Source organism: Brugia malayi, assembly GCF_000002995.4.
Source record: "Brugia malayi strain FR3 genome assembly, contig: Bm_v4_Chr2_contig_001, whole genome shotgun sequence".
Taxonomy (NCBI): Eukaryota; Metazoa; Nematoda; class Chromadorea; order Rhabditida; family Onchocercidae; genus Brugia; species Brugia malayi.
The window spans coordinates 8,427,402-8,440,285 of record NW_025062476.1 but is presented as its reverse complement, the minus strand read 5'-3'; the positions used below and the strand labels follow the sequence as shown (position 1 = coordinate 8,440,285).

The 12,884-nt window shown below is 30.6% G+C and overlaps 1 protein-coding gene across 1 annotated transcript; it reads left to right on the top strand.

The window, feature by feature from the left end:
* Nucleotides 1–942: 942 nt before the first annotated feature.
* On the top strand, nucleotides 943–5,888 carry Bm4478 (Uncharacterized protein; the record flags this gene model as incomplete). Its single annotated transcript, XM_043078920.1, has 14 exons — nucleotides 943–1,010; nucleotides 1,155–1,198; nucleotides 1,988–2,065; nucleotides 2,391–2,456; nucleotides 2,632–2,770; nucleotides 3,130–3,151; nucleotides 3,252–3,361; nucleotides 3,497–3,557; nucleotides 4,163–4,322; nucleotides 4,541–4,668; nucleotides 4,761–4,864; nucleotides 5,261–5,319; nucleotides 5,489–5,558; nucleotides 5,657–5,888. The coding sequence occupies 14 exons, from the start codon at nucleotides 943–945 to the stop codon at nucleotides 5,886–5,888; spliced, it is 1,341 nt and encodes a 446-aa protein (XP_042934854.1).
* Between the last annotated feature and the right edge of the window lie 6,996 nt (nucleotides 5,889–12,884).

Here is a 12,884-nt window from a genome sequence, read left to right as displayed (position 1 = left end):
TCTCGTTCCCAGAAAAGCTAATATCACCTGCAAAAACAGTGTCATTTTGCCGTTGGCTATTAGCAAGTTTGTATTTTGAATTGAAAACTGAAGAACCTCTTAAACAGGCTTCAGAAAACTAGAAATAGCAACAGATATAGCATTGGAGTCGCAAGATTAAATCCTAAGCAAATTTGAAGCAGTTTTCTTAAATGAATTCAGTTCATAATTTTGAAACCAATTTTTCTCCTTCGGTTTATTCATTAAAATTTTCATCATCTGTTTTACCATTCTTCTTTTTTTCTTATTGCAATTTTTCTTTTTGGTACACTAAAAGCGAACGAAAAAGGCAAACTCATAACAAAAAATTTATTATTTTTGTAAATAAGTTAAGCACTTTGCAAAACTTGTTTGAACGGCCAGTTCAATTTTTTTTAAAGGAAGATACTTTTTTAAGTGCTCGTAAAAGTTATTTATGCTCGCTTGTAAAGTATCGATACTAATGAAATATGAAAATGGAAATGACTTCGAATTATGGAATTTTTAATAAATTGTTATCATTTTGGGAACTTTATTTCATGAAATGACTACTCAAATCAGAAAAGTCAAGTGTGTTTATTTCGATGTTGACTATTTGTTTGGAGAAAAAAATCTCCAAAAAAAGCAAGAAACTGCAACAGATGACATAGGCTGAGGTCATTGGCTATTTTAAATGTAAAATGTGAAAATATCTATCGTTCGATGCAAGTTTAATGACGTGTAAAATGAAAAATAGTAAGATTAGGTTAATTATACTTCTACAATTAATTAATGCAAATAGAGAAAGAATCATTCAGAGTTCAATTGGTCAGAGTGATAGTGTCTTGTTGTGCATTGTGAGGAAATATTTCATTCTAATTATAATATTGTAGTTTATGTCAATTAATAGTAAAATAATAACTAGACTATCATTGTATTTTCAGAATGGGACAATGCTATTTTCGTGTTATTCTCTTCTTTTCCTTCTTCGCTTATTTGGATTCTCAAAATCCGTAAGTTTGTGGTGATATTTTGTTGTGGTGATAAGACGAAAGGAAAAAAGAGAGAAGGGTTAAACAAATTTAGAACAGATTGCCGAAAAGAAAAAAGAGAATTAGTGAAATTGCTTTAGAAAACTACAAAATGTGTCATTACAGCACTGTTGGAAATGAAATTGACTTCGGTGGACAAAAGATTGTAAGTAAGTAAAGTTTACATTTAAAGCATTGAATTTCTTGAAAACGTTTATTTAAATTAAAGCTTTTCTCTTCCACTATTATAAAATAATTTGTTTTTAACATTTCATAAGAAACGAAACATCCGACGATCGTTATAATTAAAGCAAACAATTAAACACGAAGTTATTAATTTAAGCTGAAAATTTGAATGATTTGGAACCCTTCTTTTTGTTATGCTCCAAATCCTTCTATGAAAGCTTTTCTCAGAGTATTTTATTATTGAGATTATGAGAAATTCTTACTTTTTGGCATATGTTTTATTATTTGAAACAGTCTTTGATAATTGATATTTGCTTTCTTTAATGCTATATTTCCTTTTCCATCTACTTTATTTGAAAAATTAAATTTTTTCTTTTTTTTTTTTTTTTTTTTTGTTAGATAATACGGGTAACAAAAAAGATGTAATCTTTTGAGATGAGAAATGTACTTATAATTATAATTGAAAAATAATGAGTATTTGATATATACTTATTTAGCACATAAAAATAATTTAATATTTGAAGAAAATCTAAGTCAAAAACTGCACGATCAAAAAAAGAAATTCAAATACCAAAAAGTGAAAATATTTCAAACCAATTTGTAATGATGAAAATTCAATATTTTGTTAGGGTACACATCTCAGATCCATATTTTTTTCCTCAGTAAACTGGCAAACTTTCTGCATCTCATGCTGTAATTTAAATTTCATCATGTTTTATGCAAATTTCACGACAGACATATATCTGCAACCTTCAGTTATAGCTTATTTCCAGCACTAGGACCACCACGAAGCGGTTTACAACGAGCAGTTTTCGATGAGGTGCCGGTAGATGATATCAACGGATTAACTGGCAAGTTTTTTATAACTTTGAAAAAAAACCCACCCAGATTTGGCATGCTTATATGTTCTGCATTAAACTATTTTCAACTTATAAGTTAATTTTTTGTTTTTTGAAACAAAGTTTTCCTGTCCAATTAAATCAATAACCGTCTTGAGAATTGATTCTTCCTTACACTTATATCATCAGTCATTTTAAACTAATAATCAATTATTAATTAGTTTTTATTATGAAAAGACAGGAGACTAACTAGTTTCGCTCTAGCTTTTTCATTCCCTTCATAAGCAATCGAACAGGTTTTATTCTTAAATTTATAGTGACAACTTCCCACTTACAGGAGAAATCACGCAACTAAAGAATGATATCGATGCATACGATGACAAAGTAGTGGATTTACGAGGAGGTAAGAGAACTAGCGATCATGAAAGTGCGGCATTTTTTATTTATAATTCTCCTTACATATGTCAACGTGGAAATTGACGATTCATTAGGACATTTTAAGATTAAATTTTCTTCTCGTTGGTAGAGTGTATTTACAAAAAAGATTGCAAATATTCATTTTTGGATTTGATCTCCAGAGGACCCACTGTTTATACCAAAGCCGTATCGGAATGAAAAGGAAGAACAGAAGGTAACAAAGTCATCTGCAACAGTAGCAGGAAAAAATAGAGCATCATTTACGACACTTCCACAGATCGCTCCAGTACATCTTACTGTGTACGTCATTCAGATAGTCGCAGTTATAAAGGCGTAGAAATGTTTCTAATTTAACACTTCGATCAACACAACTTGATAATTTAGGGTAACTCGCTTCTTCTTCATTGAATCTCAAAGACAATTTTAGAATACTGTCATGAGTTTTCGATAATTTCAAGTTGAATCTTTTGCTGTTTTTCTCAAAAATGTTTACTTTTTTATCATTTCGACATTCCATTTTTTATGGGGATGCAAATAATCTTTCACCTCACGGATTATCATGCAGAACTTCCTTACCTTTCATTTTTCTATTATCATGCAGAACTTCCTTACCTTTCATTTTTCTATTAACTTCCTTATTCTTAAATTTCTTATTTCAGGAAGCTGCCGTTGCCTTCTCAGGTATGTTTCTGAATTAATAAACTTTTAAAATTATAGCAGTTTTTTTTTTTTTTTTTTAAATTGATTCCTTCCATTCATTTAGTAACTATCCTAATTTAAGCCGCCAATTCGATCATCACAGCTACTTCCACGAAAAGAATTCCTATTTAAATCAACACCATTACCAAGAATTATCACTCAACAACAGTTGTCGACAAGAACGTCATTCAGGTAAAATTATTACATGAATTTTATTTTTATATGAGACTGAAAATTTTATTTTTTCTCCAAAAACATTTGATAATGATTGAATATTTGTTCCATATACTATTTTTTATTATTTTTTTTCGTTTTTAATGAATTCAGACCTAAAACAAAGACGTCTTTTTTGGTGTCTCGATTGCCTCAGCTTGTGAAACAGCCTCAGGTAGGCGTTTTCGCTCAATTAATGATAAATATATTTGTTCTTTGGTTATTCCACATTTTACTCCAGAGAATTTGGCTTTGTTTTAACTTTGTTTACTGTCAGATCTTAATATTTTGTTGGGAGTATTTGAAATTTAGTTTCAACCTTAACACCAGAAAAATCTAATACCTTTTTTGTCAGAATCTTTCTGGTCTTTATGCTTTCCTAATCATCCAGAGCTAACTTTTGAAGTTAAGAATTCCCTTATCATTATTTCGAGGCATGAGCAATGCAGACCACGAGTTGTACAACTGACCATTAACAGTGGACCTCACTGAGTAACCGCTACTCCCTTTGTCATCTTCATTACACTTTCAATAATTATCCTGCATATATCACTTATTCTTTTACCAATATCACTGCCTATCAACCTGCAACTGCATCTCTAATTCATCCAAAAAGTTGACTAATTTGTTTCTTAGCTGATTTTCATTCGAAGCATAAAGAATTTCAGAATCTCACATAAAATAAAATCTTATCCATAACTGAGAAATAACGAAGATGACTGATTTAACGTTTTGCCCATGATCAATGATTCAGTGCAATAAAATTAAATTACCTTGAAGCAGCTTCGAACTAACTTGGTTGCACCAACATCAACAACAATTTCACCGCATCCTATAGAAACAGTACCGACCATACCGCATGCGCAATCATCACAACCATCTTCACAGATCGGCCTTCCATCACAATCCCACTCAACTTCCAATTCATTAAGGACAGGAGGTCTATTTTTTTCCCTCTTTGTCATTGATTTTTTGTTTGCTGATTAACTGATCCATAACCATACTGAATTTTCCTTAGAGGAAATGCATCTCTGGAGTGGACATTACACTTCACACTTCTACCCAAGTATTTTTGAATATTCCTGTTCTTTTTCGATTTCTTCTGAAAATCTGTAACAAGTTAAGTTGATAGCGATATAATTTCTAATTGAATTTCAGTATGTCATGCATCCATTTTCTACATATCTACACCCATGAAAAATCCCAAAAAGCATTCATTTACACATTTTGCTATCACTGTATCAACCGACCAGTGTGCCAGAACTTGCCATGAATTTAATTGTGCCGTAAGTTTCAATACTTTCTACAAATTCTTAAATGATATTTCAGAATTAGATTAACACAGTAAAGAACTGAATAGAATTTAGCAAATTTTTAGATAGCACATTACGATCCCGTCACAGGACGTTGCCAGTTCAATCCATCAACAGCATTCGCAATGCGTAAGGGACAATGCCCTCCGTGGCCTGCTACCCATTACAAGTTTGTTTTCTAACGGAGTTATTGTATTTACCAGAATTATGCATTTGAACGAGGCCATCCTTAAGTGTTACAGTGTGAAAAGAATTGTGACAAGTAATTAAGAATAGTGATTAAAGTCACATGTTTAAAGTTTCTGTGGCTAACTGAAATAATTGTAAAGTTTTTGATTTTGGAGGTCGAGCAAATAATGTCGTTTCAAAGACATTAGCTGACGTCTTAAAATATAGACAGAATGATGGAAAGGATGGATTGTGGGACAAAAAGTAGAGAATGAAGATAAAATTTCAAGTAATTTGGTATTATTTAAAAAAAAAGGACAATTTATAGACTAGATAAATATGTTCAGTTTTTAGAGATTGTCATCTCATCATCCTTCTATTTAATTTCTTTGTTTAGGAATAATATCCAAACAAATACTCCGCTCCGCATATTTTGTGTACAGTGTCATCGAAGTTGTAAGTGCACTTTTTTCAGCTTAAAAAAAGGATTTATTAGAACTGTCTTTTCATAAAGTAATTTAAAGAAAGAAAAATTGTATTGCAGTTAGTATTTATTTTTACTAAAAGTATCTGTGAGTAAGCCATTATTAACAAATACTTTAGGAACTTCATTAATCATCTTTAGTTCGAAGAGGACGAGTAGGCAATCAAAGTCGTTTCAGAACAGCTGTTTTGAGAACTCTCTACACCGGAAGGTATGTGAGCTTTTAGCTTTTTAAAAATTTTGTTGTAGAATCAGAGTAAACTGAAAATATTTATAATGCATTGAAACTGCTGAAATGTCTACCTTCAGATTGCCAAATTCGTTACAAAGCAGTGGACTTGCACGGATGCATTCAGTACTCTTAAAGCAACCAGGTGTAATTATGAGATCATCATTTGGTAATATCACTTCGACACTCAAAGGACAAAAGGAGCAAATCGATAATGAACAGAAATTCATCGATGATACTGGTCATCATTGGGACAGGAGTGAAATAGAGGTGGAAGCAGAAAATGTGATCGATGATAATTTCGAGAAGTAGCCAGAAACTGGTGAACACCGATGAATTACTATTCCTTTCTGAAATCTGATGTATAATATTTTGCTTGTTATGCAGTTTGAATCGATACATACATATATACAGTACTGCCTCTCCGGAATTCGTAAAATTCAATTTTCATCATAACTTCATTTTTCATTCATTCGTTTATTTTCAATCAAAATTTTGTAGTCATGACCTTTCGTTATACTTGTTAAGTTTTTCAGTAACAGGGTGCAATGCAAAAAAAAAAAAAAAAAAGAAAGATGCAGTTAAACTGGAAATAGAATTTTACCAAAGAAAAATGTACTTTCCAATTTCCCCAATCCTTTCAATTTCACTATAAAAATATCTCTTCATTTTATATAAATCTAAAATTATAATAATTTCTCGGAGAATCAATGAAGTTGAGAAATCCATTTCACCTTCAGTGAATTTCGTGAAAACGTTTACTTTGTGATTAATTTACACGGAAATACATTTTTTACCAACTGAAAAGATAACAATTAAAGGAAGATAACAGTGTAAATGGTAATCAAATGAAATTTTTGAATGAACAGTGACATGACTCATTTTTCATTTAATTCATTTTTCCTTTTTCTCTTTTTCATTAAAACAGCCAGTCACAGTAAATTACTTAAGAACATAACGTATGACAGACTTTTTTACTTTTGGAAGGAAGAGTGAGTTTAAATTTTTCATTTAGTATTAGTAAAAAATTTAATGAAATTTCATATATTTGTCTTACTGAATGAACTTCAGTGAGGTCTTGAAATCTTTTTCCTTTTTTGTTTTTTTAAAAATCATAAGTTGCAGAATAGTTGGATCATCTGCAGGAGGTGGAAACAGTCGTTCATTGGTCGAAATATGTTTTTGCAATGAATCCCGCCATATATGTTTCCACGAGCATTTTTAAGGCATTGCTATTTTAATTTAAATGGTGGAACTTTCAGCAATATTATAGTTTTTATATCACAGTATAAAGCAAAATTGTTGTCATATTTAAAAATAATTGCCAATTTGATTGTCTGATCTTATTCGACCAAGTTCAAAGTTCGCTTTATTTGAAGCATTTAAAATACTCCAACTTCTAAAAAAGAAAGTTCTAAAATAAAAAAAGAAAACGGCTCTTTTGTTCGCATCACTTCACATTATTAAAGGCTATAACGTTTTAAAATTTATTTTCGGAAAACATTCGGTCAACTGAATGATACTTTACTCTTTTCATTGAATAATCGCTGTTCTATCTGCAAGTCGATTTTATCTTTTTTGTTTTCTTTTAAAGATTGATCATATTCGAGTCAAATTTTTAGAATTATATAATCTTGAATCTTGAATTTCATTATAAATCTAAGCATGAATATTTGCTAACAAAATTTTCCCTCCATAATATCCGTATTACATAATAAAGCTGGTAAAAGTATAGCTTCCCATGCAAATATTGAAGGAATCCCATATTAACTTTTCTCGTCCTCTTTATATCAGTTAAGAATCATTCAGCTAGCCGAGGGTTTCTCAAAAACAAATTTTAAAACATTAAAATGGATGATATTTGTCATCTTCTTAATTAGCATGTTTGCTTCGCGGATGGTTGATTGCTATTGTTTATTATTGGAACTCTAATGACATTGTTTGCAGTTGCACCATTTGCACATCGAATTTCAAGTCTTTTTTATTTGAAACGAATTATACAAATTCTCCCCATATAAATAATTAGAACAGTTGAGCAGAAATTGTGCAATCTTTTCATAAAATAAAATTCTCCAGTGATACAGGTAAGATGAATTTTTTTCAAGAAGAGAAAATTCGAAGTTTTAAAGATTTTTTATGAATAAATTTTCTACTTATTTACTTATCATTCCTCTATTTTTCTGTACACTAAAAGTCTTTTGAAATATTTCTGAAAGGACAAAGAAAGAACTACTGCATATCGTCTGAATGCTGTGAAAACGTAACTATCCCTATAAGTTCCTGAAATATAATAATATAAAAGATTTTCAGCTTCAAAGTACATGGATTTTCTTTCCAGTGTATGTCAACATTGTTTTTAAAGTAATGATAAGTATAAATATTTCACGTGACCACTTCAGTTTTGTTTTCTTTATATCTTCTATTCTTAAATTTTTTTTTTTCTTTCCAGCAAAAAAAAGGAAATCATTTTTGAAGAAAAACTTCGGGATATAAAGAACAAAACTTTGATTTGTTTAGAGTTGGAGTCCTGTCACTAAAAATTTCATTAAATCCTTTTCTTATTTCATATTTTATTTTATGAAAAGATTACTAAGCTTTCGACTAATGAAATGTCTCATAGGCTCTACACATTATCTAAACCACTGCCAACCTTAGTCACCAGAACATAAACCAAACATCCCTGAACCCAGAATTGGCCACAACCTAACGCAGTAACATACCAGTGTTGGACTCTTGTGTAGCTTTGTGTAACACCGTCATGGTCTGTACAATTTTGCGTGGAACACAATGACCAATTGTAGATCTTACTTTTGAGTTCAGTTAGAGTTCCTTCGATCTTTTCTGGCAGGAATTTGTAGTGTTGGGAATTGAAATGCGGGAAATGCAGCATTTCTAGCTGTTATCAATGTTCTATGGATGCATACTAGAAATGTTTTTGTGCGGTAAATTAAAACCTGTAAAATTGCTTAAAAAATTAATCATTAAAAATTTTGGGAACATCGGAAATTAATATGCATCGAATTTAAACAGAATTTGAAACGACACATTCTCAAGTTATCTCATTCTATTGGTACCAGTTATGGTTCTAATAGAATGACACTTAAAACCGAAGACACAAAACAGTAATTTCATTCTGTTTACTTCCGAACAAAAGTATTTTTATTTCTAATGCAAATTACAACTGTTGATTATTCCAAAGCTGTATTTTGAGAATCTTATGAGCTCAAAATCAAAAATACATCTTTTGAATTTCTAAATTGCTACCATTCATTGAATCGGTTTCTGAGCAGCAAAAATATGAAGTACAATCATTATTTACTGCTACGTCTAGAATAAACAATTAAGCTAAAATAAACGGCAAACAGTGGTCGCCTAAATTTAAACTGTGAATTATTTATTATGTATAATTTTCAATCATTCATGACTTAGAAATTTAGTGCTTCCATAGATATGTATTTTTCATAAGAAAACAATGCTGCAAAATATAATTGCCACGAGAGTATCAATCAAAATGTATTTTTTTCGATGCTTCTTTACTGCGAAATTATGGTTTCATTTACTTTCTCCTAATCATTTTCATTTTTCACAGTATGTTTGAAATGTTAAAATTGTTTAAAAAACAACAAAAAGAGAACAAAATTAAAATTATTTTTACTGCCACTACTCCATTATCATTATCATTAACATTATCATCGATACTATCATGAATATCAACCGAATCCGAAATCTTGTGATGCGTTTCGAAAATTGTATCATTGTTCGTATTTGAAAAAGTAGTTGATAAGCATTACTCTCTAGTGAAGTGTATTATTTGGCTGTTAACCAATATATAATCATATCATTCCTTTTTTAAAAGAGTTTAAGTTGCAGCGCTGCAAATTATGTGAAAATGCATAGAAAGTCGGCACTACTTATCACTTTTGAAACTGATAACGCATGTACATACACAGTAAACACTGTATACACAACATAATCTTGCTTCTTATAAACTTATCATTCATTTAAAACCGACCACTTTGATAACTAATAAAACAAGTGCATTTTGCTCTTCATTCAAATTTACAGTAATCCCAATGGATGATTCTCTGCAAACTTTACATGATCCTCTTTTTGCCGTGGATTATGTTATATATACTGGAATTATCTCTCAAATATTCTTCATATTCCCACATTTTAATTCAGTTTTATAAAAGTAGTCGATTTTAAATGATAAGTTTATAAGAAGCAAGATTATGTTGTGTATATAGTGTTTACTGTGTATGTACATACGTTATCAGTTTCAAAAGTGATAAGTAGTGCCGACTTTCTATGCATTTTCACATAATTTGCAGCGCTGCAACTTAAACTCTTTTAAAAAAGGAATGATATGATTATATATTGGTTAACAGCCAAATAATACACTTCACTAGAGCGTAAATGCTTATCAACTACTTTTTCAAATACGAACAATGATACAATTTTCGAAACGCATCACAAGATTTCGGATTAGATGCATGCGCTATGCAACTTATTTTGTATTTTGTACTAACTTCGATTGACAGTCATGGCAGTTTGATGTTAATGATAATGATAATGGAATAGCAGCAGTAAGAATAAAGTAATAGATGATAGTTCCATTTATTACTATTTGAATGAACTTTCAAGCAAAAAAATTTAGTGGTAAAATATTATCTTAGCCGCCATGATGATATTTTATTTGCCGAACATTCGAGACATATATGCCTTTATCATGAAACTTTCGAGAAATGAAAATATTGAAATTAAATTTGGAAATTTCAGAAGTTTATAATTTTGTTTTTTATAACAATTGTTTTGCAATATTTTTTATTATTCATAACAAACCATTTGTTTCCAGTTAGATTATTTTATTTATAATAGGACTTTAAATTGGAATGATAACGCATGAATTATGTGAATGATGAATTAGATTAAATAAATAAATGAAAGATTTTGATTCAGTGGACGATTCTGTTCTTACCAGTTAATTATAGCTTTTCATTGTTGCGTGACTTCAAATATTAATCGTACCAAATTTTCTTTTTTATTCTTTTGAATAGCAAGCGATTAAAAAGAATTGGGACTAAAAAAAAAAAAAAAAAGAAAATATAACTATTGATGAGATCATTTTAAATAAGATTAAGTGCGATTAAATTATTTCTCAAATCATGATATGCCATGTAGTCTTGATCATCGCCTTCCGAAATTTTTAATTTCATAAGTTGAAAATGATTAACAAACGATGCAAATGGATCATTTAATAATTGTCTGAATGATGAATATTTTCTTCTAATTGGATAAGGCATGACATACTACAATATTTCTGAAATAAGCAAAATGCACTAACTAATGGGAATTGATCTAACTCACATCTGATCTGATCTTAAGAAAAATTCTTCTTTTGATTTTGAATGATCCTTTTCTGCACCATATGCTTGCTTCTTGGTTAGTTTTTGTCCCATGCAGTATGCAGGAAATGTCTTTTTAGAAAAATTGAAATCAGATATTAGTTTATTATGTTTGTGTTATCATAACATGATAATGAGTGATAGCACTGAGTAAACCATCTTTTATGAGACTAATGCGCTCTTTTTACTTCTTAGCAGCCTTTTCACTTCTAAAGTAGCTTGTAATTTATGAAATAAGTGCGCTGCACTCTTTGTAATACCCATTGTATTGTGGTTAGTATTGTTAGGTGGACATCACTAGTCATCACTCTTTTGATTGCTTTATGCTAATTGCTAATCGTTATTATATGCCAAACAGTTCCTCCTCATGTTTCGAAATATTTTTAGCTTCAACTGATTAGTGCCAACTGAAAACAACAAGTTAATATGCATTTGAACTTCTTTTCAATCAAGGATACATGAATAAATATGTTCACTTTATTGGATTTATTCTACAATTTGTTTTACACAATCATAAAAGCGATCAGCGAGGTTCAATGTACATAGATACTTAGAGAAAACTATTGGAACGAAATGACACTAGAAATGAGATCTTTTAAAAGAAGTGACGCAATAATAAATCGATAAAGACCGAGTAGTCAAAAGTTACTTCTTCTGTCTTAAGGTATTAAAATCTTGTTATCAAATCATATTTCAATCTCAATAAATAAATATACAATTTAAATCGATGTGTTACAGTACTGTACAACAACGGTGGATTGAAGCAGAAGAAGGTACAATGTGAATATAAATAGTAGCGGAGAAATGTTCAACCAAGGATCATTCATTAAGCGCCACGAACTTAGCAAGTTGATTGGTATTCTGAGAAATCCGTTGTTTTTCTTGTTTAGAATGGTTATATTGCTTACAAGGAAACCAGAAACGAGCGTTTCAAGATTCAAGAAAATGACATGCATTTTAGGCAGTCCCAGGTGTGTGCAATAAATATACTATCCTTCATTCTTAAATATTTACAGTGAATTTTTCCTGAATTTCGGAATTCATCTTGATCGAGAATGATTTCGTCTGCTAACACTTAAACGGGTATTACCAAATCGATCCTTCTGTTCTGTCGAACGATGGGATTCAGCAACGATAGAGATGTCATCCACAGACATCACGATATGGATCATTCTAACTGTTGTAACAGTGATACAAAAGGGATGTCGTATGGGAACAAGTGCAAGCAGAGAACTAAAAAGTGCTTGTAACGTTTTGGTAAAAATGATTTGAAAGTGACTGCTGGAAAGTGTTCCTTTTAAATAGACAATGGAGACCGCCCATTGGACAGAAGACTATCGTTGTCATTTCTGGCTACGCCACCAAAATAAAACCCAAAACTGGTAACAGTAAGATTACGTTTTCCTCTTTTTGCTGTTTTCTAATTACGCTTTATAAAATAATGTCTCACAAATATTTGAAGAGATCATTCTGGGTCGATATTCCATTCCCGTTGCATAAAAATCAAAAACCTCGTACATGAACAAATCAAATCATAGATATATTACATTATGTTTTGACTATCCTACTGTAAAGTAACCAAATCAATATGACTGCACTCCGATCTTTGACAGATTACAAGACTAACTGATGGATAAAGTAAGTGGAAGTACTAAGTGCATTGTGATGGCTGGTGATGTGTCACAAAGCATTTTATTCAAAAGCAAAAATCTATTCAACTATCTAATCGAGGACAAATTATGTTCTTTATGGGGCTCATGACATGTCCTCGTGTATCTCAAAAAGGAACTGCTTCTTATTGACTGATTAATTGGTTACACTGATTAATAACACAAGCTTTTGCTATTTTACTTCTATAACACAGTCGCTGAGAAAAATAGGAACAAATAATAATTATAAGCAG